This window comes from Diachasma alloeum, unplaced genomic scaffold (genome assembly GCF_001412515.2).
Source record: "Diachasma alloeum isolate Michigan unplaced genomic scaffold, Dall2.0 Dall_scaffold_00213, whole genome shotgun sequence".
Lineage (NCBI taxonomy): Eukaryota > Metazoa > Arthropoda > Insecta > Hymenoptera > Braconidae > Diachasma > Diachasma alloeum.
The window spans coordinates 1,593,463-1,619,823 of NW_021680378.1; the positions used below are offsets into that span (position 1 = coordinate 1,593,463).

General features: G+C 36.3%; 2 protein-coding genes across 2 annotated transcripts in view; one reads left to right on the plus strand and one right to left on the minus strand.

Moving 5' to 3' along the window:
- LOC107037030 overlaps positions 1–14,170 on the plus strand; it is a 31,736-nt gene extending 17,566 nt beyond the window's left edge. Inside the window, exons 2-8 of the mRNA XM_015255349.1 lie at positions 8,000–8,101; positions 9,199–9,308; positions 9,414–9,583; positions 12,061–12,291; positions 12,385–12,532; positions 13,023–13,161; positions 13,443–14,170. Of these exons, the coding sequence (XP_015110835.1) occupies positions 8,000–8,101; positions 9,199–9,308; positions 9,414–9,583; positions 12,061–12,291; positions 12,385–12,532; positions 13,023–13,161; positions 13,443–13,624 (1,082 nt within the window). The 3' untranslated portion in view covers positions 13,625–14,170. The remainder of the gene's footprint in view (positions 1–7,999; positions 8,102–9,198; positions 9,309–9,413; positions 9,584–12,060; positions 12,292–12,384; positions 12,533–13,022; positions 13,162–13,442) is intronic.
- Positions 14,171–15,499: 1,329 nt separating this feature from the next.
- Positions 15,500–26,361, minus strand: LOC107037032 (methylcrotonoyl-CoA carboxylase beta chain, mitochondrial). Its single transcript, XM_015255351.1, has 7 exons — positions 26,067–26,361; positions 21,505–21,758; positions 21,170–21,380; positions 20,623–20,831; positions 18,583–18,998; positions 17,045–17,179; positions 15,500–15,910 (listed from the first exon to the last, which is right to left on the minus strand). The coding sequence occupies exons 1-7, from the start codon at positions 26,184–26,186 to the stop codon at positions 15,570–15,572; spliced, it is 1,686 nt and encodes a 561-aa protein (XP_015110837.1). The 5' UTR covers positions 26,187–26,361; the 3' UTR covers positions 15,500–15,569.

A 26,361-nucleotide genomic window follows, 5' to 3' on the forward strand; every position in this document is an offset into this window, starting at 1 on the left:
GTCTTGCGCACCGAATTCCAGAGAAGAGAGAACAGGAAAAGATTTAAGCTCCTTTGGAATTCTGAGATTGACTGAAATCGTAAGATAAATGCGTTTATACAGCTTATCCTTCTTCAATAAACAAGATTATAATTTATCACCTTCTCATCGTCAAGCCCCGGAAATTTCCGATTCAAAACCCTGTTCATAATCCTATTTTGCCCCACCACATCTAGAGATATTTGATCTTAAAGTGTCGAAAAAAAAATGGTGGAGATTTTTTTTCAAATTTTCGTTTGAAAGTAGTTTCTTTCGATTCTAGGAATCTCCCCCCCCCCGGACGAAATCCCCCTGGACAATATTTCCCAAAAAAAACCTCCGGACAAAATCTCTCCCCAAAAATCTCCTCCGAAAACTTATTCGTACAATCACAACAATATTATCGATCATACAGTTGAAAAGGAAAAAAAAAACGAATCCAAAAATTTTCAACTCACTTTACTTCACGGAAGTCATTGAAAAACACGAAAACATATTTGTCAGAAGGTTCAAATAATAATAATGAAAAAAACACAAAAGATGAAAAAAAAATTTCACAGCAGACGGGATATTTATATAGCGTTCCACATCTTGTGACGTCACAATATATTGTTGGGAAGAATTTTGGAGTAGGTAAAAGGGGAACCAGGATGATTTTCGACTAATCCTCCCCCTCCAGGGAAATACCTCAGAGCTATTCTCAAATAAAATAGCAAAAAGAAAAGGAACATAGAAATATAAATTTAAGGCCCCGGTGTACTACCTTTCGAATGTTATCTCGATGTTTTTTTCCAGCTTTCGTCATCTGAAATTGTCAATTAAGTTCTGCATCATGCAGAAGTTTTGCAAAATTATGAATGAATAATCAAAAAAAAAGTAGAAAATATTCTTAATTTCTTCAAAGAGCATTTTTAATTTATATTCAGAATAAGTTGAATAACAAGAAATTGAAAAATGTATCTGATTTACGGTGACAAATGGCGGCCTGTCACCCAATATCATGCAGGGGGAAGACTAATTTCGTAAATCTTTTCCCACACTGCACACAGACATTTATTACGGAAAAGGCTCTTTGAAAAAAGTTGTAATATTTTGGAGAATTTTTTAATCACACTTTTATCACATAAAAATGGCAGATGGCTACATACCACTGTTTTGAAAATTGAGATACCTAGCTGTCACTTCCCATGAGGAATTAGTGTTTTGTTATCCACCATGGAAAATGACAGCTAATAGATAATTTGCCGCAGCGAATCAGATATTTGTAATTTCCACTTTTTTCAACTCATTTTGAATCCCAATTAAAAACGCTCGTTGAAAAAGTTCAGAATTTTTTCTGAATCTTTTTTTATCATTTTATCATAATTTTTGGGAATTTCTACATGATGTACCACTAAATTGACAATTTTGGATGACGAAAGATAACAAAAATCCAGATAACATTCGAAAGATAGTACACTGTTAAAAAAATTTCACTGAAGTTTCATTGTGTTTCATTGAAAAATGATGGAAATTTTAAATTTCAGTTAAATTATTCTATGAAAATTCATGGAAATTAGGAAAATTCAAGCAAAAATGTCCTTGAATTTTTAATTTTTTGAAATTTCAGAGCAATTTCTTATTAATTCAATAATCATGTTTACATTGAATATTCATGGAAATTTCGGAATCTTCATGGTTCTTCCACTGAAAAATCACGAATTTCCTTGAATTTTCAGGGAAACTTGAAGTTTCATAGACTTTTTTCCATTAAATTGAATTCAGTGTCATTTACTGGAAAATTCAGTTAAATTTTTTTAACAGTGTTCACCTGGGCCTTAAAAAATAAATCTTTGTAAACCTGTTTTTATATCGAATTTGATGATTCTCCTCTACAGGGAGATTTTCATTGAGAGATTTTGTCCGGGAGATTTTACCCGGGAAATTTAAAAGAACGTGATTTCCGGGGGGGGGGAATATTCCGACTACCATTTCTTTCTACCGCCCGAGCAATTATTCAATCACGAGCAAATCAATTTTCAGGTTTTTATCTTTTGAAATGTTAAAAATATGAAAGGGGGAGGCAAGTATTCGGTCTGTGAAGCACACGAGTACAAGGAAATAAATCGTGAAAAGGGATTTCTTCGATGATCAGTGATTTACCGTGACAGAGCCTTATGTTGTAATCCCCCTTCCACAACCTATTCCCACCCCCTTGTGGTTGCCAATCGGCACGTTACTCTCGTGTTTTATATGTTTTCTAAAGTCCAAGGCTTTGGGTACCCAACTGGAATATATTCACCGTTAACCAATGAAGGGGGTAAGGTTAGGCTTCCTGCTTTTCTCTTTTATCACTTGAAGCCCAACCTGTCTTGCATCGATTAAGAACTTTCGATCCTGTTACAGTTGTCCGTGTAACCTCTACTCCCGTATCATGTACGCTGTATTAACATCTTTGAGGTTGAGTACATAAATTATTCAGATACATTTTTTTTCCAATGGGCGGATTGATTTCATTTAATGATAATGGGTATTGCGCCCATTGAAAATATTTTCATTGAGGAGTCGAGAAAATTTCCGGTTCCCAACACTTGTCTTGAACCCATTTTGTCCCGTGAGTTATGGAAGTACATAAATTTTACATTTTTCGAAAGCAAAAATGTTTTTGCGAAAATTGTTTAAGAATGAAACAATTTTTTTTTTAATTTTTTTCTTAAACAATTTTTATGAAAAATCATCTTGACATAATAAAAAAAAAATTGACAATTTCCGAAAATTGTTTAAGAAAAAAATTGAAAAAAAAAATTTTTTTTTTCTTAAACAATTTTCGAAAATTCTCAATTTTTTTAAAGAAAAAAATTGAAAAAAAAAATTTTTTCTTAAACAATTTTCGGAAATTGTCAATTTTTTTTATCATGTCGAGCTGATTTTTCCTTCGAAAACGAGGAGACAATCGTCAAGAGGTCTCTAATGCTTGTTTTCTACCCCAGGGTCTGTGACCCTGGAACTCACGGGTACATACCACCTCGAGATATTTGCAGCACGCGACCATCGTGATAAGAATTCTCCCATGTGACTTGTTTAACTGTCGTCAGTTTAATTCTAATTGGTCTCACGGTGGTTGATAGTGAAAAAAATAAATAAAAAATAACAAGTGCTAGGTTCTTAACTTTGATACACGAACTTGTTTATATCTGAGGTAATAATTAACGGAGGGATTCATTTGCATCGGAGATTGGAGATGGTGCTGGTCAATATCAATGCAAAACCTGATAATTCAGCTTATGAGATTATATCGTGAACATCTTGATAAGAGAGCCGACGGGGGATATTTTAAGCTGTAAATTTATTGGCCCGCACAGAAGTTCCCGTGACATTTCTTTCAAACCTAGTAGTTAATTTTTTTTGGAATTATGAATGCATGATACCTTCATATCTGCCTCAATGAAAGTCTAAATACTTGCCTGAAGATTAAAATGGATGAATCAAATTGTTATTAAGATCAAACCGTGCGGTTAGCCTATGGTAGAGATGCGAGCAAATTTCTTGACCTCTCAGATGACGGTCATGTGACCGTCACTGGCGCGTCACATTACCGATCCACGAATGACCAACTACCGTCAGACAGGGATAGCTAAATTCATAATATTTAATTACCGTTAAATATTGTAGTCATTAATTAGTTGATATCAATAAACCCTCTCTTCAACCCTCTCTTCTCTGCTCTTAAATTTTTTGAGTACTCAAGTATCATTAATTTAAATATTTAAATTTTTAACTATTTTATCAATCAACTAGGCCATCATGCGCACTGTCGCGGGCAACCACCTTCAAGTGAGCGCTGTAACGCACAATAACATCCTCGTAGTCATGGAAATCATTGATTGATCCATCAACCAATCGCAAGGCGAATAAAAAGTTAACAATCAAAACAATCATTCATTGTCAATCAACTTTATGAAAAAGGACAATTGAGGTAGGAAGATTGATGATTATTTGTGTAGTCGAAAGTCCCCTTTTAAGCAATTTGAATTATTCATTTAGTGGTAAATTTACAGTTTCATATTAACAAATTTTAAATACATCATTATTCGGAAAAAAACATTATTAATATTATATTATTTGAAAAATTGGATCAACATATTTTAAACCTTCATTAATGTAAGGGTCAAATTTTTGTAATATTACAGAAATTTAATATAGATGGCACTCCTCATGAAATAGGGACTTTTTCTTCTTTGAGCTTTAACCCTCGAGAGCACTATTGCAGAGCGATTAGGGAGTGTTTGCATCGCTTAGCTTGCTGGGCGATCTTCGAGGTGAAGTCGGAACCCTCGAGGATCGTTCAGCGATCTTATTTACGAGTAAAAAAAATGAAATCTAATAATTATAAAACTGAAAAATCAATTATTTGAAATAATTATTATTTTCAGTAAAATATAATGATAGTTTTTTTTTAAATTTTTTTGAGACAGCAATTGTGCAATAATTTTTTTATTTCCCGATGTGTATAAATGTTCTTGTAGTTAGTAAATATACTTGGCAAAAGCAATTATTTTTCACGCAGGGAAGACGGGTCCAAATCCCGCCGCAAACACCAAATTCTCCATTGGAAAAAATAAAATTCACAGCTATTGACATAATTTTTCAATTATAATTGAAATAATTATTTATATCCACCCACTGCAACACATTTTTTTTCAATACTCGATAGAAGAAATTCCCATTGTATCGTTTATTTTGTTTCCTTAATTGACGTTTCTCCAACGTTTTCCAACTCACTCGACCCAAACTAATCCAATTGTCAACCCAGACGATCTCAGTTGACCCACTACCCACCCTCTGCCCTCGCCGGCCCCCTTTAGCGATAAAAAAACTTCCTATAACTCGTTAAAACCAGACTGTAACATCCGGAAATCCGTGGATCAGTCCAGTGTAACGTGCAGCCAAGTGAAGAGCCCCCTGTGCATTACTCTTTTCCCTCAGCCTCACAAGACTTGGCAATAATACCCAGCCTGAAGTCATAAAAGAGTCCTAATATCCCTCAACATCTCTCATTACCTTCTTCTTTATCTACTTCAAACCGATTCACTCGGGTATCTCATCTAAGAGTACATTGCCACGAGTCGAAATCCGAAGGTTTCCAGTATCAAAACAAAGGGAGATGCCAGCATATTCATACTGATTAAGAATCTTGCGGTTTATTTTTGCAGATACACTGTTAGAAAATTAATCTTGAAATTTCAAGTAAAAAATCTTGAAATTTTTAACAATGAGTAATTTACATGAAATTTCCATTGATCTTGTTATTGATTAATCAGTCAATGTTCTTGAATATCCAGTAGTAATACCCCAAGAGCTTCAAAATTATCGGGTATTTCCCGATAGCTTCGTTGCAAACAAATGAGGGTGTCAAGTTTTGCAAGTTAAAAAATCCCGAGCGCTTGCGCGAGGGATTTTTCTGCAAAACTTGGCACGATGGTTTGTTTGCAGGTGAACTTGAGGGAAATACCCGATTAATTTTGAATCTCGAGGGGTATTTGTCGGATTATTTTTTCCAATCGGATTTTGGCCAAGCAGGGGGCAGTGGACAACATCAGAAGGTGAATTGGAGAAGATTTGAACAAATTATGTTAATAGAATAACCCGATTTCCATAAACTGTCAAATATAAGATTCTATCTCGAGGACGTCTTTGGGCTCGTCGTCAGCGTGCTGGCCCTATAAACCAAAGCGTCCCAGTAGCGCAGGTTCGAGTCCCGGTGATGAAAGATTTTTTCATCGCCGGAAAACGAACTCAGTGCATGTGGAGTTAGTTATGTGGAGTTAGATATAAGTTAGCTTAGAGGCAAGTGCGGGTAGGGAATTAGGCTGGGGTACCGTGTAGGTACTGGGACGGGTAGGTAAAAGACCACAACGGTCATACCATCTGGCACCACCCAATTTTATAAGATTCTATCTGAAATGAGCCGGAAAAATAAAGAGCTACTGCGAAATATTCAGGTAAAAAAAATGAAGAACTACTGCGAAATATTCAAAAGCCAGGAGGAAATATCCGAAATAAAGTTGTCAGGTAGCCTCAAATACTTCGCTCTGATTGGTCGAAATCCGATTGGGAAAAATAATCAATGAAGTTTGATTTCTCAGGTTCAAACGACAATGAAAATTACTGAAAATCATGAAAATTCAGGCAAATTTTCTTCTGAATTTTCAATCTGTCGCTTAATTTTCACAATAGGTTTGAAAATCCAAATTGCCATTGAAAATTCAATGCTCATTCATAATGAAAAACTTAATTTTATTGAATTTCCAAGATGAATCAGGAATCCCATGAGCAATTTAGTCTGAAATTCAATTCAAGTCCAGAGTATTGAAGTTCAAATCCATCTGTTACTTAAATTTGAAAAAATTTCTAACAGTGTATGTAGCATTTTTTGTTATGAAATTCCCTATATTTGTCACATTGGATGTCTGGATGACTTCTCAATAGTTGATTGTACGCATGACGGTGGGCGTTGTATTCCCGCCATGCGCAGTCATCGACTGCGCTACTTCCGTTCGATTTTTCGTTACTTGAGATTTTCCAGGGATACTCTACCACAAAATTTCGATAGAGAACTACGGTTTTTACACATCATAACAATTAATCAATTCTCTATTTCATCATCACTTTCGTAAGATGAATAGTGATGCCGCGAGAGACTTCACGAGACAATACTTTGGACAGATGGTCTTGGTCTCAAGAAAATGAAAATCTTTGGTCTCGTCTCAGTCTCGAAATACGCAGTATCGACTCCTCTCGTAATGACTCCGAGTCAATTTATTCCATCTCGGCCTCAAGTTTTTCGTGTTTTATAACGTGAAGTCTCGGTTTTTGTCTCGATTTGTCTCGTCTCGGTCTCCAACATATAAAAAACGCGAAAAACTGGAAACCTAGATGATATAAATTGACTCGGAGTCATCACGAGAGGAGTTGATACTGCGCATTTCGAGACTGAAATGAGACCAAAAATTTTCCTCTTCACTGGGACCGAGATAATCCCTCCAAAGTGTTGTCTCGTGATTTCGCGTGAAGTGTCTCGCGGCGAAAATTTTTTTTCGAGCGTTAATTCAATTTGCAACACAACTTTTATTCGGTTTTTCCTAGATGATATAAATTGACTCGGAGTCATCACGAGAGGAGTTGATACTGCGCATTTCGAGACTGAAACGAGACCAAAAATTTCCCTCTCCACTGAGACTGAGATAATCCTTCCAAAGTATTGTCTCGTGATGTCTCGTGAAGTCTCTCGCGGCATCACTGAAGAATCATGATAGAAATGAAAAAAAAATTCTTCGTGCGTTAATTCAATTTACAACACAACTTCCGTTCGGTTTTTCGTGTCACGAGTTTTTCCTCGAATTAATCTACCCCAAAGTTGATGATAGGATAAAAAAATCGATCACAAAGGCTTTTGAAGTGAAAAAACAACGGGAAAATGGGCCTTGGATTTGCGAGCCTGCGAACGCCAGGATTAACAACTTAATTGTTCCATAAGTGTACATGACCATGTGGGATTCTAATCTCATTCGCCTTTGTTTCGTCTGTTGTTCTTCCCCCATATTTTTATTGTACTTGTTTACGCGAGGGATCTCATGCATTGAAAATCAGGGAGATACCTTAGCTGGCAGGATGGATAGCTGTGGGTTGTCGTGGTCTTCTTGGTTTCTTGGTGAAAGTACATCCATTTGTGATTACACAGTAGGGTTTGCTGAAGGAGAGAGGGAAATAAAAAGCAACAGTACTTAACGTAGTGTATGTACATGACTCTCAAGGTCGAGTTGAAATGGTTTTATGAGAGAGCTGATGAGCCTCGTGAAGATGAGTCCGGCAATTAGTGGTTTTTGTTGGATTTAATGAGTTGGAGGGGATGTTTCCGGTGGAAATCATCAATGATTGGGGGAGCATAACCGAGAAATTGAAAATTCGTGGTGTTATTGAGATTATAATTGTTATTTTTCAGTTCAGAGCAGGGTCAGGTGCGCCAAGGACTCCATGGAGGTGGATATCTTCAGGAGCAGCCCTCAGGCGGAAATATATCTTCAACAGTTGAAGAATTATCCTGGTATGAGGGACTCTACTTTTATTTTATTTTTAATTTAAGGTCGGGGTGGACTATCTTTCGAACGTTATCTCGATTGTTTTTCCATCCTCATAATGTAAAATATATCACAATTTCCATTAGATTTTACATCGTGCAGGAGTCCCTAAAAATTATGGTTGTACAATCAAAAAAAGTAGAAAAAAAACTGAACATTTTCAAAAAGCATTTTTAAGAAAGATTAAGAAATAAGTCCGATAGAGAGGAAATAGTGAATGGAGAATTTATCGTGGCAACTAAAGATCTGACAGCCATTGACTCACGGACGAAAAAATTTAATAAAAAAACCTATCGAATTCGTTAGAAAATTCTATTGAATTTCTATTGAACTGTTCTATTAGTTTTTGGCCGATTCTATTGAAATGTTCAATAGAAAATATTCAGTGGAAAGAGTCAATAGAATTCTATTTTTCTATATAACTTATTCTATTGAGATATTTTCTATAGAATTTCCTCGGCTCAAATCTTCAAGTTTTTTCGTTTGATTTTCTTGATGAGAAGAAAAGAAAAATAGAATGAAAAAAACAGAAAATTTGAGTCGAGCAAATTCTATAGAAAATATATGAAAAGAATAAGTTATATAGAAAAATCGAATTCTGTTGATTTTTTCTATTGAATGTTTTCTATTGAACATGTCAATAGAATCAGCCAAAAACTAATAGAAAGTTTAATAGAAATTCAATAGAATTTTCTCACGAATTCGATAGGTTTTTCTATTGAATTTTTTCGTGCGTGCTACTGTGACAAATGACGACCTAACAGCCATTAGATACATGAAATTATGAATTTGCAATTTCCTCCCTATTGGGTTTATTTCCCAATATTATTCAAAAACGCTCTTTGAAAATGTTCAGCTTTTTTTCAACTTTTTTTTGATTATACAATCGTAATTTTTGGAGACTCCAGGCCTGTGTAAAACTAAATAGTAATTGGAGATCATTTCAGATTATCAAAATAAAAAAAGCTATCAAGATCACGTTCGAATGATAATCCACCCGGGCCTTAATTTTAATTTTAATTTGATGTTTATTCCATTTTTTCGTCTTCTTTTCTTCGTTCAGATGAGGCGTGCAAGCCTGTTCTCAGCGATGGCGTCGCGACGTTTAGACTGTCATTGACGGAACAGGCAATGTCTCGGTGTGGAATAACACGAGTTGTCAATAAAGTCACCGTAATTATCATTTTTTTCGAAATTTGAAACTAAAATTAGACAAATGTTTTTTTTTCATTCTTGAAATTCGAGAAAATTCAATGAATGGTTTTTGGTGGTCACCAGGGTCAGAAAGTCTACTATCATCGGATCATTGTGGAGGAACCGGATGATTCCACCAAGCACACATTCACGGTAAAGTGCATTGTGACCGAGTTTATTCTCCACTCGGAAGTTCCACGAAATCACACGATTGTGAGGAGAAACATTCTGCCGGCTGAATTCAAGGAGGACGAGTGAGTGCTCCAATGAGATTAATTCATGGAATTTTATTATGAGAAACAAATGTAAATATACTGCAAGCAAACTGGAAAAATCGTGGCCATGAGTGCAGAAAGGAAAATTCATGGACTTCTTCCTAGTAATTATCTCTTGAAAATGTGCCAATCAAGTTGGCGCTAAACACCAATAGAATTCAGTAGCGAAGTGGTAAAACGGTACAAGTCAATTTTAACTATTGACCAATTTTCAGTCAATATTTCGGAGTCTAAGAGAGATAGCAAAATTTTTGTTATAACCTTTTTTGTAGAGCCGACTGAGAGCTACAACAAATGTAATTACGAAAATTTGGCCATCTCCCTTAGATTCGGAAATATTCCTCAAAAACTCAACTGGGAGATAAGTCGACAAACCGTTTTACCACTTCGCTACTGATGAGATTATAGAATGTTCACAGAATCCCGATAGACTCCTCACAGAGGTCCAATCGAAATTCAGTGGAATTTTTTTTATTTTCGGTAATTTTTTTAGATTTTTTCGCCGTGTGGGGGGGGGGGCAAACCCCCCCACTGGGGGCTGCGCCCCCTGATTCCCGCTTCTGCGCCCCGCCCCCCCCCCCTCTTGGCAGGACTTCAACGTGAAAAATCGATTGTCATTCGCCCTATCATCCTTACAACACAATCTACTATTTTCCCACGACCACTGATAATTCAACTTCTGCAATTAAGAATTAAATACCGCTTTGTTGGCCCGTTTGAGAGCAGATAATCGATTAAATACATGACGAGCATATCTAAATATCCGTGGAATGTAAGAGAGAGCGTCACGCGCCGTGGAACACATTGAATTCATATGGAGGAAAGATTATTGAATATTCCGTCGTTGAGAATGCATCTGCATTTTTTACTGAATATCTCGGGAATTATTGGCTCTAGGAAGAAATGTGTTAAAAACTCGTTTTCAGAGAATTAAATTTTCCGGAAAAAATGTTGAATGAATTTTTTTCAAAAATCCACCCCCTTCCGAGATATTTGAAAAATAATCCGCGTGACTTGTCTCGAGGGAAGATTTTTTTCTCCAAATGAATTTCTCAGGTGTTTGCAGACAGTTACAGTTCAGTAATAATAAAAAAACCATCATGGCCAATGGATTGATACTCTAACGATTGAAATATGGGTCAATTCTTCATAACTGCATCGTTGGCGCATCCAGGGGGCTCTCGAGACGGTTTTCTCCATCCATTTTTCCCACTTTTTTTTTCACTCACAACTTCCGGTATAACCAGAACTCACGAGTGCTCGTCATGCTCGGGAGACACGCAACAGCCGTTTGAGGACGCGTGATTTATTAAAAACGTGCAGTCGCGTGGTGAAAGACCGGTCGATTGAAAATTCCTGATTTTATTGATTCATTCATCATTATCGTTATTCTTCACACAGGGAGTTTATCCGTCATTATTATCGCACCACTTGAAGGGTAGGAGAATTTATCACATTTTGTTTGGTCGATGAATATGAAAAAATTCAATTTTCAACTTTTCGAAACGAAAGGTTTTCGTTTTGGGGGTAATCCCTGAAAAATTTTATGTCACGAAAAACCAATCGGAAGTTGCGCAGTCATGTGTACATGTCAACACGTGAGTGGATTTGGTAAACCAAATAGTTGCTCATTATATTATTAAAAAATCAGCGCTCGAAAACGAATTATCGTGCGTGGAAAAATTTCCTCATTTTCATTATAATTGATCTTATGAAAATGATGATGATAAAGAGAAATGATTAATTGTGGTGTGTAAACGCCTCTGCTCTTTTTATCGAAATTTTGTGGTAGAGGAATCCGTGGAAAATCTCATGTAACGAAAAACCGAACGGAAGTTGCGCGGTTGGCGACTGCGCACGGAGGGAATACAATGCCCACAGTCATGTGTACATGGCAACACGTGAGTTGATGTGATAAGGGAAATAATTTCTCATTATCGAATTCAGTAATATTAAGAGAAGTTTCACCTTACAATAATGAAGATTTACCTCTCTTCATTGAACTTTGAACAATAATATAATAATTGATAATTTAATTTTTTTTCAATTGACTATCAATTATTCAGTAAATATTTATAAATGTCATAGAAGTATTTTTCGCTCAGCCAAATAATCGTTAATCTTCCGAACTCAATTATTAATTGATAAAATAATTCGGAATTTGAATATTCAAATTGCTGATTAACTTAATAATTAAAAATTTGGTGAGTAACATTGCCAATTGACTCATTCAAAATCTAACTTTAATTCAAATTTATGATTATACCTACATCCGCTGGAAAATCTCATGTAACAAAAAACCGAACGGAAGTTGCGCAGTCGGCGCCTGCGCATGGCGGGAATACAAAATCCCTTATCCCTCACTTCCTCACGCGACATGTCTCAACGACGACGATGGCGCATTTCCACCCAAACAAACTACATGTCCATTAATTGCCGCAATCCTCCCATTTTAGCACCATCGATTTCCGTGGTGAGATAAACGGTACAGCACCAATCCCCCTCCTAAACGTCGGTGTTCGACAAAATGGTAATCTTGTCACTGGTGAACTCAATGTCAGTCCTGGTACCCCGTTGCAGATGGAAATCTATCTGGATAATAATTCATCGCATGTTTATGGTCTTCTCGTGACTTATATGCAGGTCACTGACACCAAGTACGCCGAGGAGACTATCATTTTTAATGGGTGAGGGGACAAAAATTTTGGTTTCCACGGTGAAAAAGCCATTCCTCAAAAATATGGAAAATATATTACAAATGTTTTTTCATCCGTCTTCAGGTGCTCAGTGGATCCTTATCTCTTCGAGAACTTTAATACAGTGGACGGGGACTTCCTGACTGCTAAATTCAGAGCCTTCAAGTTTCCTGAGAGCACTTACGTACAGTTCACAGCGACCGTTAATGTGTGTCTCGACAGATGCGAGGGGGTGAGGGATTTATTTCTCGATTTAATCGGTAATGGGGTACTTGCATGTGGAATCATTGTCAAGAGCTCAGATTAATAACAAATGAGGAAGACCCGAGCAGAATGAAACACTCGAAAATAAAATTAATTAGAAAATTTAACGAATTTTTCTCCTTTTTTCGATTCAGACATCAGCTGAATTATTAGGGAATATCTCCGAATCTGAGGGAGATAACGAAATTTTTGTAATGACCTTTTTTATAGAGTGAATTGAGGGCTGTAAAAAAGGTTCTGACAAAAATATTGCTACGTCTCTTAAATTCCGAGATGTTCATGGAAAAATGGTCAGTAGTTAAAATTGGTGTAAATCGTTAAACGATCTTCAGGACGTCTTCACGAGGGTCAAACGACCTATGAAGATGTGTCGGTTTGAGGGTCACTTGACCCTAAAATAAATCCAAACAAAAAAGAGATTGAAAAATCGATTTAATTAATTCATTTTTGGAAATCAGGTTGAATGCAGCAGTGGACAGACTGGATTTGGGAGAAAGAGACGAGCTATAACCTCAGACGCTAAGAAAGAAAAGTTTGTTTACACAACTACAACATTTATGAGGGTCGACTGGGACGAGAACACAATCGGAAACGAGTGTAAGTCTTCAATTCATCATCTGTTTTTTCACCGTTCGTTTTTCGTGAAAATTTCGAAACTGAAGGGAGCTATCAAAATTTTCATCAGGTCCTTTCTTGTAGCCCTCGAAATTCTCCACAAAAAATGATTTCACAAAAATTTCACTATCTCCCTTCATTCCTGAGATATTCTCAAAAAACTGAGTTTAACGAAAATTTGTTTTCGAAATCACGTTGGTTACCACCTCATTAATGAATTAATGAATATAACTAATTAAAAATCACGTACCTGTCTCATTTAGCGCTATCCCACTTCGTGAGGAAAGGCACACGGAGATCAGCACAAGCAGAGCAGCCGGTAATTGCCGAGGAGATTGAGGAGCAATTATTTTACAAAGTAACTGAGGCTGAAGTCAGCGCCTCAAGCACAATTTCCATCAGTTTTCTCGCGATTCTATTCTTCTGTATGCAGAAATTACTCTAAGAACATTGTTATAAAAATCGTGGAACTATTTTTAATTGAGTTAACATTCAATTCAGCTAAATGGAACACTCGGTGTATTCATTTATTCGGTAGCAACGCCATGACTCTCTGATTCACTGTTGAACGATTTATTTTCTTTTACTGCTGAATGTTGCTGAGGGTTCCAAATGTTTCAACCACTTAATGTGATACTAAAATAACGTTTAAATCATTGCTATAAAGGTTAGAGAAGGATAAAACGTTAACTGAACGAAGTCGCGCTAGGAAATGATGGATTAATGAGATACAATGACTCGATTGTTTCTCCACTCTGCGACTGCTAGATTTTTAATAATCTTGATGTTTTTTTTTTGTGTGGAAAATTGGCTTTTGCAAGTGGAGAAACCTGAGGAACTAGTCGTACGACGTCGTTGAGTAATTACAGTAATTTTAAGTGTAATTTCTAATGATTGATTATGAATTTTCGTTTCCTCTTTCGTAACTGCTATTTTTTAATTACGTATTGACTTTTAGGTAAGAGAAATTTAATAAAGGCAATTTCAAGTATTCTGTGAGTTTATGTTAATTGAAATACCTCGGAAATTATCGGATTTAGAGGGAAATGTTTCAACATATTTGCGAAATGAAGAAATGAGAAATTGACGAAAGAGAAAATTTTTATAAGTATAGAATTGTCATCACATCAAGTCAAATATCTCGAAAACCCCCGGGTCTATCAAAAAATGTCTTAAGACCTTTTTTGTAGAGAGTTGCATTCCCCACGAAAAATGTTTTCTGACATTTTCCCCTAAATCTACTAGTTTCCAAGACATTTGCAAAATAAAGAAATGAAAAATAAACGAAGAAATAAATTATCAAAAACAGCATAAATGTTATCGTATCAAGCCAAATAATTCACCTCAAAATGATCTAATTAGCATTCTCTCTTTCATTCTGATACGAACCCACACCAGGTCCTGGAGGACAAAGTGTCGCCAGTGTTCCACCCCTAGCCTGTCCAATCCTAAGTAACGAAACAGTCGTGATTAATCTGACGAGTACACTGAGAGAAAAACGACAAAGTTCTCAAACAAGTCTTACTTGTGCCAAGAAAACAGTCTTTTGAAAATGATCAAAAAATGATTTTTTTTGCCAAACATACAGAGAGTGCGCCGGAATGAAAAATTTTAGTCGCAAAAATAGATTTAGTAGTTAAAAAAAAATTGCATTCTCTGAAAACGCAAGAAAAGTCATTTCTAGCACTACTCCTTCGTTATTCGATACTCCCATACATATTTTGCTCCCGAAAAATCTTTGTTTTATGCGAAACAAGGGATAGTAGTTTTTCGTTTCGGCTGTCAATAATCACTGACAAGAAATGAACCCTTAAATGAAACAATAATAATGATATGATAGTAATCTTGTAACTTAGGGATAAAATATTTGTTGATAAATTTTCCTCCATATGAGATATATTCATCCTGAAAAGGCACCGTCTGGTGTGAATTATCCGCCTCTTGAGCGAAAAATTTCGTTGCTGTCGAAAGCAGAGCAATTATTCATGTTTGAGACTTTAAAATTCGAACGAAACAAATTCTTTTTTGACAATTTTCAAAAAAGAACTAGCGATTTTGTTGGCCCAAACAAGACTTGTTTGACAACGTGTTTGTTTTTCTCTCAGTGTAGATTTATGATCATAACAGCTCCACTGAATTTCTCAGATGTCCTTACCAGTTGTGGCTGGAATACAGACACGTCTTCTGCAGCATGGTCAGGCGGTAATAGACAATCATAATTTTTTTTCACCTTGAAAAAGCTGGTCTCCCTCGTCAAAATGGATCTTTCATCGTGACATCAGTGGTTGAAAAATTTCCTCAATTTCAAATTCTCGTTAACAACAATTTATTCTTTGGAATGTACAAAACAATTTTTTCCTTCACGGGTAATTGGACTGTAAAAATCAATGCTACATTCTGAAAATTCCAAACTTGCTATCGGGAATGGGCGTATTGAGCGATGCTGACAGACTCATGGCTATAACACTTCTCGTATCGAGTGGATCAATTACCCCATCATCCCAGAGTCGAGCACTCGCGTAGTAAGGGCTTCCCTCATGCTCAAATTGTTTGATAATTGGTTTCTTCAAATTATCCTCCTCCTCTTTAGTCCAACATTTGCCCTCTCTTTCGCGCTGTTCACGTGCTATTTGTGCTAATACACCGGCTGCCTGTTCACCACCCATTACAGATATTCGAGCGTTGGGCCAGCAATACATGAAACGGGGAGAGTACGCACGGCCACACATTCCTTCGGGATAAATGAAGAATGTTTATGAGGAATTGTGGGTTTTTTTCGGGGTGAACTTCTGCGAAGGTATTCAGGGGGATGTTTTTGTGTGGATGCCATTGCAAGGGTTCAGATTGAGACAGTTTTTAGATAATTGCCATTTCAGGATACGAGATTTTCTGGCTTTTTGCAATTCACGAAGGGACATTTTTTTTAATAGGAAATATGATTTTTTTTTCATAATTGCAAATTTTTTTTTTATTGGCAATCTCCAACTAAATATTTTTTGGAAACATTCAACTTTGATTTGTATTTTTTTGTTTTGGTGGAGAACTGGGAAAAATTGAGGTCGAAAGCAGTGACGATAGAAATATTTTCAATAGTTCTGGAGGTATTTGAGAATGATTGGGAATACATTTATTTTTCATTTGTGAAACGACAAAATCTTCCATGTGATGACAATTTTCAATAAATTTATCATCTTCGGACACTTTGGAAGAATCAAATTTTTGCAATTTTTTAAATTTTACCTTTTTTCAGAGAGCCAGGAAAATTTGAAGTCGAAATCTTCAATTGTCGTGTTATACAAAAATGTGATTTATCCTACTAAAATATTCTCAATATGACAATTGAAACAAAATTCTTGTCCATTTTGAAAAAATGAAAATCTGCCAATTTTTCATTCTTCATGTTTTTTTCTTAAGAGCCAGCGAAATTTGAAAAACCAATATTATGACCTAATTATCCCAATTACTCCTCGAGATATCCAAATATTCAATATCTATATTATATTTACCAAAAAAATTCATAATTCTCTGTCATTTTGAAAAAAATCAAAATTTTCACATTTTTAGAATTTCAGAATTATTGTCAATAATTCTCATGATACATAAAAATAATTTTTATTAAAAAAAATTCTTTCTAGTAATTTATGAAATTAAAATATTCTCAATATGACAGCAATTTAAAAAAATTCTCGTCCTTTTCAAAAAAATGAAAATCTTCTAATTTTTTATTCGTTATGTTTTTTTTTTAAGAGCCAGCGAAATTTGAAAACCCAATATTATGACCTAATTATCTCAATTACTCTTCGAGTTATCCAAGGTTTCTCTTTCAACATTATTTCCATTTAAAAAATGATGTTTTCGCACTCACCGTAAGTACCAGCCCCATGCGACCCCCCAATGACCACTGTTATTTTCGGTACTTTGGCGCAAGCAACAGCAGTCACCATTTTTGCTCCATTTTTAGCGATTCCCCCGGCCTCAGCCTCTCTCCCTACCATAAAACCTGCAAGAAAAAACTAAAAATAATTTTTAAGGTAAAGCAGGTACGTCTGAATAAAAGCATACATAGCTGCACTCGTAACCAGAGAGTGAATGACAATGGCCTCATTAGAAACCGAGGGAAATTTGTGATTCAGAGCCTGTGGAAACCCCCATTTAAGTCCTTCGCCCAAAAAAAAATATTGAGAACAATTTTTCATTCTCAAAAATAATGAATTCGCCATCTCAAGATCAATTTTTTTAACAATTTTCATTTTACGGTTTTGATTTTTGAAATTCTTATTTGACTATTCTCTTCTTCTATTTTTTCATCTCCTAAGAGCACATTGTTATCAATTTTTTTGATCCCAGACTAATTCTATTTTGATGACAATTTTTTGAGTGATCGTTGAAGAATCGATTTTTGTAGAAATATCAATTTTTTAAAATCTCTATGAAAAATTCAATTTTTATTTGTGTCAATGATTATTGTATTCATGAAATTCGATTGATTGCTTTCACATTTACTTACCCTAACACAAAAAATTGGAAACCTAAACTTGAATGATTCGGAAGCAAAAGGAAAATTTGTTTAAATCAAACAATGTATTGCCGATAAAAAAATAATTGATACCACAAACCTGTAATATTTTGTAAAAAAATGAGTGGTATTTTTCTGAAATGAAAATCTACAAATTTTTTATTCTCCATATTTTTTTAACAGCCAGCGAAATTTGAAAACCCAATATTATGACCTAATTATCCCACTTAAAATCTCACAAAAAATCCCACAAAAAATTTATAATCCTCTGTATCAATTTTTTTTAATCTGTATGAAAATTTTAATTTTTATTCGTATTAGTGATTATTATATTCATGAAATTCGATTGATCCCTTTCACATTTATTTACCCTAACACAAAAAATTGGAAACTTAAACTTGAATGATTCGGAAGCAAAAGGAAATTTCTTTAAAATTAAACAACGCATTGACGATAAAAAAATAATTAATACCACAAACCTGAAATATCTTGTAAAAAAAATGAGTGGTATTTTTCAAAAAAATGAAAGTCTGCCGATTTTTTATTCTCTATATTTTTTTTTTAACAGCCAGCGAAATTTGAAAACCCAATATTATGACCTAATGATCCCTCTTATACCTCAAGATATTCAAATATTCCATACCTACATTCTATTTACCAAAAAATTTATAATACTCTGTATCAATTTTTTTTAATCTGTATGAAAATTTAAATTTTCATTCGTATTAGTGATTATTATATTCATGAAATTCGATTGATCCCTTTCACATTTATTTACCCTAACATAAAAAATTGGAAACTTAAACTTGAATGATTCGGAAGCAAAAGGAAATTTTTTAAAAATCAAACAATGCATTGACGATAAAAAAATAATTAATACCACAAACCTGAAATATTTTGTAAAAAAATGAGTGGTATTTTTCTCTGCGCACAAAGCTGAACAAAGTGTGCACCCTTAAGTGCACTCTCTGAAAAGAGTACACCGTTGTTGGCAACAATTCCCACCGGATAGCCATGTATCCTTGCAAAACCAGTTACGAGTGTATCCCCGTATTGAGCCTTGAATTCATGAAAACGCGAACCATCCACAATCCTTGCAATTACTTCCTTGACATCGTACAGTTTTTTCAAGTTACTACCGACTATTCCATAAATCTCGTCAACATTGTGCAATGGTATTTCAATGTTTTTATTTATTTTGACGTCCATCGGTGTTTGTCGATTCAAATTACGTATTATGGTGCGGGCTGTGTGAAGGGCGTGTGTATCATCAACCGCGTAATGATCTGTTACACCAGATGTTCTATAGAGAAAAAATATTGTCCCTGGTGTAGTTCAATTTTTTGTGGCTATTTTTCTTAACGACGTCGTTAAGGGTTGAGGGGGGAATATTAATATGTTTGGTCTAATGGTTGAGAGGCTGCGGAAGCGAAAAAAATTTACTGAAATGCGGGGAAGACTTTGCGCCATGATTTCTCAGTCAAAAGAGGATGGAAAAGTCTGAGAGACGGCTTAAAAATTTGTTCATTTTAGAGAAACCGGATGGAGTGAGTTGAGGGTGATTTGAGAAGAATAAATAAGTTTGAGAAATGGTTGAAAATACGAGGTGGAGGTGCCGCCATGTTTAAAACTCCTTCCGCCAGAGGGACGGGGTATCCAAGCAAGATGGCGGCGCCCACACCTGTTAGTCACCTCGTATTTTTGAACACATTTTGAAATTATTGCCTCCAGTTCGCGATTTCTAACAGATTATGGACTGGACTTATTTCAACAGATTATGGACTGGAAATTCAACAGATTATGGACTGGGAATTCTATTATCAGGATTGATGAGGATATATTAATGTTTTGACGATGTTGTTGAATGTTTAAGAGGCCTCAGGAGCTAAAGAAACTACTGAAATTCGGGGAAAACTTTGAGTCATGATTTCTCAGTCAAAAAAGAATGGAAAATTCTGAGAGATGCCTTAAAAATTTGTTTATTTTACAGAAACCGAATGGAATGAGTTGAGGGTGATTTGAGAAGGTTAACTATTTTTAAGAAATGGTTGAAAATACGAAGTGGATGCGCCGCCATGATTAAAACCCCTTCCGCCAGAGGAAGAGGATATCCAAGCAAGATGGCGGCGCCCACACCTGTTAATCACCTCATATATTTGATCACATTTTGAAATTATTGCCTCCAGTTCTTGATTTTTTTACTCATTTCAACAGATTATGGACTGGAAATTTCGAAAATGCAATTTTTAGATCCTATTCCATTTTAAGGGTATTATTCTATTATCAGGGTTGATGAGGAAATATTAATGTCTTGACGAAGTTGTTGAATGTTTAAGAGGGCTCAGGAGCAAAAGAAAATACTGAAATGCGGGGAAAACTTTGCTTCATCATTTTTTAGTCAAAAGAAGATGGAAAAGTCTGAGAGATGACCTAAAAATTTGTTCATTTTACATAAACCGGATGGAGTAAGGTGAGGGTGATTTGAAGAGGGTAAACAAGTTTACGAAATGGTTGAAAATGCGAGGGGGAAGCGCCGCCTTAATTAATAAGTGTTTCGTGCTAATTGAGATTAAATTCAAATTTATCTATTTAATCATAGATATTTGCCACAATATCTATGTAATCTAAACCCAAGATCTTTAATCAAACAAAGATACCACAAGTTATAAAAAAATTGTTATTTAGTTCTATTATTCATTCAACAAACTGAAAAGATCAATAAAAATGCATTGGAAACGTCTCTACTCAACCATCTGACATAAATAATTGAGTCAATTCACTAGCATTTTTACCTGAATTTTATGACTCTAGCATAAATGTTTATCAACAAGGGTTTGTCGAATGCATTCAATTGTTCTCAAACATTTGTTTTTATTATTCAATCAATCGTGAAATAGTTGATGTCCTTGTTGCATGATTCATCTTACTTGCAATGAAGTGAAGCACCACCGAGCTCCTCGGCTGAGACAACTTCACCAGTTGAGGCCTTGACGAGCGGTGGTCCGGCTAAAAAAATTGTACCTTGTTTACCAACTATGATATTTTCATCAGCCATTGCTGGCACGTATGCACCACCAGCTGTACAACTGCCCATAACTACTGCTATCTGGGGGATCCCTTTTGCACTCATATTTGCCTTAAATCATTTCAACTCATAATAACAAAAAACATTTCGGTGATCAAGTGCTGAAAGGACGTAAGTCCAAAATTAAAAATTTACCGATTATTTTAGTTCCATCAGAGAGGCAGGGAAATTTGAGGCAGAAAACACAGTATGACACCCTCATTATTTGAATTAATTTCCGAAATTATCTTTTTTTTTTTTTCAAAATCGACTTTTTCAGTTTTCTCAGCAACTAGTGGGGTGAAATGGGTTCATGCCCAGTGTTTGGAAACGGAAATTTCCCTGGCTATCCGATAAAAGCATTTTCAAATTTTTAGAATTGATGTTTCAAATTGATTTTTTTAAATTACTTGATTATAAAAAGTCCGTCCAAAATGATATTTATCCGGAAACGAGTCAGCCTGATATGGTAAATTAGCACCACCACTGTCCACCAGATAAATACAAGGTAGATTATTCTCATCAGCAATTTCCTGTGCCCTAAGATGTTTCTTAACTGTGATTGGATAGTAAGTGCCGCCTTTAACTGTCGCGTCATTAGCAGCAATCACACACTCTTGTCTAGTAGTAAGGGAGTAGAAAAATGGGCAAAAATCAGAAATTTGAAAGGGGAGAAAAAAAAGTGATAATAATGAAACTTGTGAGTCATGTGATTTAGAGGATCGTTAATATCACGAGTAATTACCCCTCGACTCTTCCGATGCCTGTAATTATTCCACCGGCTGGCACCGTGTCTTTGCCATACATATCGTATCCAGCTAATTGTGAAAACTCCAGGAAGGGTGATTCAGGATCTAATAAAGTGTTTATACGATCCCGCGGCAACAATTTTCCTTTGCTAAGGTGTCGCTCTTTTGCTTTAGCTCCACCGCCCTCCACTATTTTCTCGACTGTTGATTTCAAGTTGTGGACGAGTTTTTGCATTTCGTGATAATTTTCCTGATGAGATTATTAAGGTTTTATTTATGGGTTTGCAGAGTGTTACTGTCAGGGATTTTCTCGCACGCCGAGTGTACGGTGAAATAGAGTATTTATTCAATTGTGCACAAAGTGAAATTTTACGTACGCTTCGTACTTTCCACGCATTGTGATAAAAAAAGGCTTATTCTAACCTCGCTTCGCTCGATTAGATCGCGCTTTTCGGGCCCAATGACATAAAATATTGTATGCCACACGGCGATAAAAGAATTATCTGACGAATGTGATTATAATCCTCGCCTTCGGCTCGGATCATAAAGCCGCATTCGCCAAATAATACTTTTATCGCCTAATGACATAATGTACTATTGTTAAAATAGCTATTTTCGTCACAAGACCGAAAAAAAACTTTTCTGACCGATGTGAAGATTGCGAACCGAGCCGAAGGCGAGGACTGACCAACCACGCGAGTAAAAAAACTCCATGGCACTAGTCGTGAACAATATTTTTCGTCATTCCGGCCGTAAAGCAGCGATTTACGAACGCGTAGCGCTCCAGCCTACGGCCGGAATGACAAAATAGTATATTTCGTAACGAGTGCAAAAAAGTGTTTTTTGGCGAGTGAGAGGTTTATATCACGAGCAGAAGGCGAGTGATATAATCCCACGAGCTAAAAAACATTTTTTCACGAGTTACGAACAATATTTTTCATCACAATTGGACTTTTAGGCACGCGGAGTGTGCCGAAAAGTTCACTTTTCGTCACAGCGTGATGAAAAATATCATTCGACATATAGCCTAAAAAAACTTTTCTAGCTCATATGATTGCAGCAAACTCATTTCATCATAAATGCAAATAACACAAAAAAAACCCGTAATCGGCCTCTAAATTCTAATCCTCTTTTAATTGATTTAATGCCTAAAGGTGGTTAGACGCTGTTGAGAGGCGAATTTGGAGAGAGGATTGCCGTATGGAGAGAAATGTTCCGTAAAAATTACGAAACTCACAATTCGCTCACCGATTACGGAATCGACTCAGAAAATTTGAGTGACGGTATCGGAATTTTTCACCGGAGATTCAGGTAAAAATTACGGAACGCTCGGGAGAACTTCCGTGATAGTTCCGTGAAATTTTCTACAACCACATTTCGCTTCGGAATTACGGAAAAGATACGTAATTTTTATTGAACATTTCTCTCCATGTAGTTCCCGGTAGCTTAGTTGAGAGAGTGCCCGGCGCGTAACTGGGAGACCCGGGTTCGAATCCCGGCGGTGCGGAATTTCGGTAATTAGATAACATAGCAACTCCTATTCATTCGGGATACTGATAAGTAAATATCAACTTTTTATATTGATCTTGAAGTAATTCGACGTATATTGTGTGGGAACCTGATTGCTATAAATGAATTTAACCTCCTTTGAGCTATCACACTTAATAATATGTATGCTCATGTAGATGTACGGGACTTCCCATTCTGCGCTTTCCCTTCTAAAAGCAGTTATGAAATTTCATTTATGAGGTGTTCATACAAATTCAACGTGTAGTGAAGCACTTTTTCTTAAAGTATCAAGCTTCACCAGCACTTAGTAAAAATTTTTTCTTCTCGTATACCCTTTCGGGTCTTTACGATTTGTTCCCTTCCCACCCCCCTCAACCCCCTGTACCGCATTTGCCGAAGGGAGGGAAAACCTCATTCGAGGGAAAAACCTGCCCTGGTACAGTCGTCCTTTTGACGGAACTACCGCTCGGCAGTGAAACTGTGAGATTAGAGCGCTATAAATTTTGACCGCCGGTGCCGGGAAGCGAACCCGGATTATTGGCATACGAGTCTAGCACTCTAACCGCACGGCCACTACCGTCGGTCACCAGCACTTAGTATTACCCAGGGTTCGCGACGGGGACGCAGCTGGTATGAACCCCACAAAGGTCAAAATTTGACCCAGTCACCCCCTTCAAGTTAATTACCTAATTGAGTCCGACTCAATTTTCTTGTTGATTTCAATTTCTATTGGTATTAAATGACTAAATAATTTAGCTTCCTCGAAAAATTCGTTGGAGCAGTTATATACTCTAATTACCGGAATTTTTTCTCTCTAAATTCTAATTCTATTGGAATTTTTTTTCGCCAGAAAAGTTTTTTTCATTGCTCAAGCCCAAAAAGGGCTCTTTTACCGACGGTAGTTAAGCATGAGAAGTAGGTCTTTTTACCGTTGAGCAGTATAAAAGTGAGAAATGCACTACTTAGGAGTGAAAAAGTGAGAAATGCACTCCTTAGGACTGAAAAACGTGTGGCGCCACCCAGCGTTAATGTACCAAAATATAAAACTACATATAAAAACTGATAAATTCAGCCAGTGAATCCCCTTNGACCTAATGACGAAACATACTATTTCTTCACAACGTCTATAAGCGGCCTTTGACGGACACGAAGTGACGTTTTCGTCACTAGGCCAGATAAACCGCGATTTAACCGAGCGAAGCGAGCCATTTTGCCTAATGACATAAAATATTGTTCGACACCCGACAACTCGCCTTCGGCTCGTGTAACCGCTTATTCGCCAGAAAAGTTCCTCACGGCCTAGTGTCGAAATTTACTAATTTACGGAAGTGTGATGAAATAATATATTTCGTCACTAGGCCGGAAAAAACTTTTCTGGCGAATATGAGTTTGCAGCCGGAGCCGAAGGCGAGGGCTGCAATCATATGAGCTAGAAAATTTTTTTTGGCCGTATGACGAACAGTATTTTTGTCATGACGGCCGTAGGCTCCGCTCCGCGTCCGTGAAGCGCTGCCTCACGGCCAGAATGACAAATAGTATATTTCGTCACTAGGCCGAAAAAAACTTTTCTGGCGAATGCTCGTGCTGCAAACCTTATATTCGCCAGAAAAATTTTCTTCTGTACTGCTTCTCACGATTTCTCGTCTGGGAATTGGTATTACATACTTCCCACACTCGAAAACTTGAAAATCACTACAGAAAAATATTGTTCCTGGGCTGTTGCGATGGGGTTTTTTTACTCGTGTGGTTGGCCAGTCCCCGCCTACGGCTCGGAGGCCAACGCCACACGAGTAAAAAACCCCATCGCAACAGGCCGGAAAAATACTATTTCGGCTTAATAATGAAATATACTATTTTGTCATGACGGCCGTAGGCAGAGATTCGCGGACGCGGAGCGTCCGTGAAACGCTGCCTTACGGCCGGAATGACAAAAAAGTATTATCTGACGAATGTGACACGCGACTTTATAATCCGAGCCGAGAAGGCGAGGATTATAATCACATTTGTCAGATAGTGCTTTTATCACCTGATGACGTAATATACTAAAATTATGCACTTATAGCGAAATATACTATTGGGTGAAATAGAATATTTCATCACTCGTGCGTAAAGTGAATCTTTGCACACGCTCCACAGTTTCCACATCTCTCTATATCATAAAAATCCAGATCGATATTGAAAATGGGATAATTTAAATAACCAAACCGGTAAATAAGTAAAATAACTTTATTAATTAGACTTTGCGTAATACGCTCGGAAGACACATCCGCTCTTTATCAATTCCTCTGAAGAACTGGACAAAATGACAAAGGGATACAATACCCTGGGCTACTCAGAATTTTCGTCCATAAAAATGTTCTTCACACCCGTGTGTAAACAGAGAGAAAAATGTAAAATTAATTTTTGCCTCCCATTATTTCAACTAGAAATTTAACAATCGACTTTTGGTGACAAAAATATGGTATCCGAAATTGAGATTCCAAAATTAAAGGTCACGAGGGTCAAACTCATGGTCATGAGGGTCATGAGTTTTGTAAATGTCAGATGAAGGGTCATTAGGGTCAGAAGAACGGTCAAAATAAATCAATATTTGGCGAAAATAATTTTTTTATCAGTGTATTTCCGTCGAATCAGTCCCCTGATATGAATAAACAAACTCTCGCTTCGGGTCACCGAACGCCCGATAATTCAAATTTTTTCGGGGAATTCATTAACGAGATAAGAAACGCCTCGGATATTCTCAACGGGTACAGTACCTCCGCGTAACACAATCCATCAGTAATTAAACGGTGAATAATTTCGCAGTTTTCAATGAAAAAAAGCAGTAACAAATAATAGTTCAAAGAATGAATACGACAGTAATGAGTAAATAAAATTGTAGTTCAAAAATTAATTATCGACTGACAAATCATTCCGTAAGTTTTGTAAATGTACAATTAAATTTCCTCTTTAAAAAAAAACAAATTTACAGAAAAATTCAGAAATAATTAGGCAATTCCCTTGCGATATCCCTCATACCTAAATACCCAAAATTAATTTTTGTTCTGACCTGATACTCCGGAGATTCGACATCTGGACAGCTGCCGATGACCGCAGCCTCGTCATGAAAACTCCTGGAGATGATCCTGACTCTCCTCAACAAAACTCCACTCCTCAGCATTTTGAACATCCTCACAGCACTTCTAATTCCCCAAAAAAAATCTAAAAAATATTCCCCTTCCCCAGAAAAAAATTCTGAAAAAATAGTGACTCTCCGCAGATCTACAAAAATATCGCGAAAAAATTATTCAATTTACATTCGCGAATAAATCACCGACAGTAGGAACACGTGAAGCTCTCGTTCT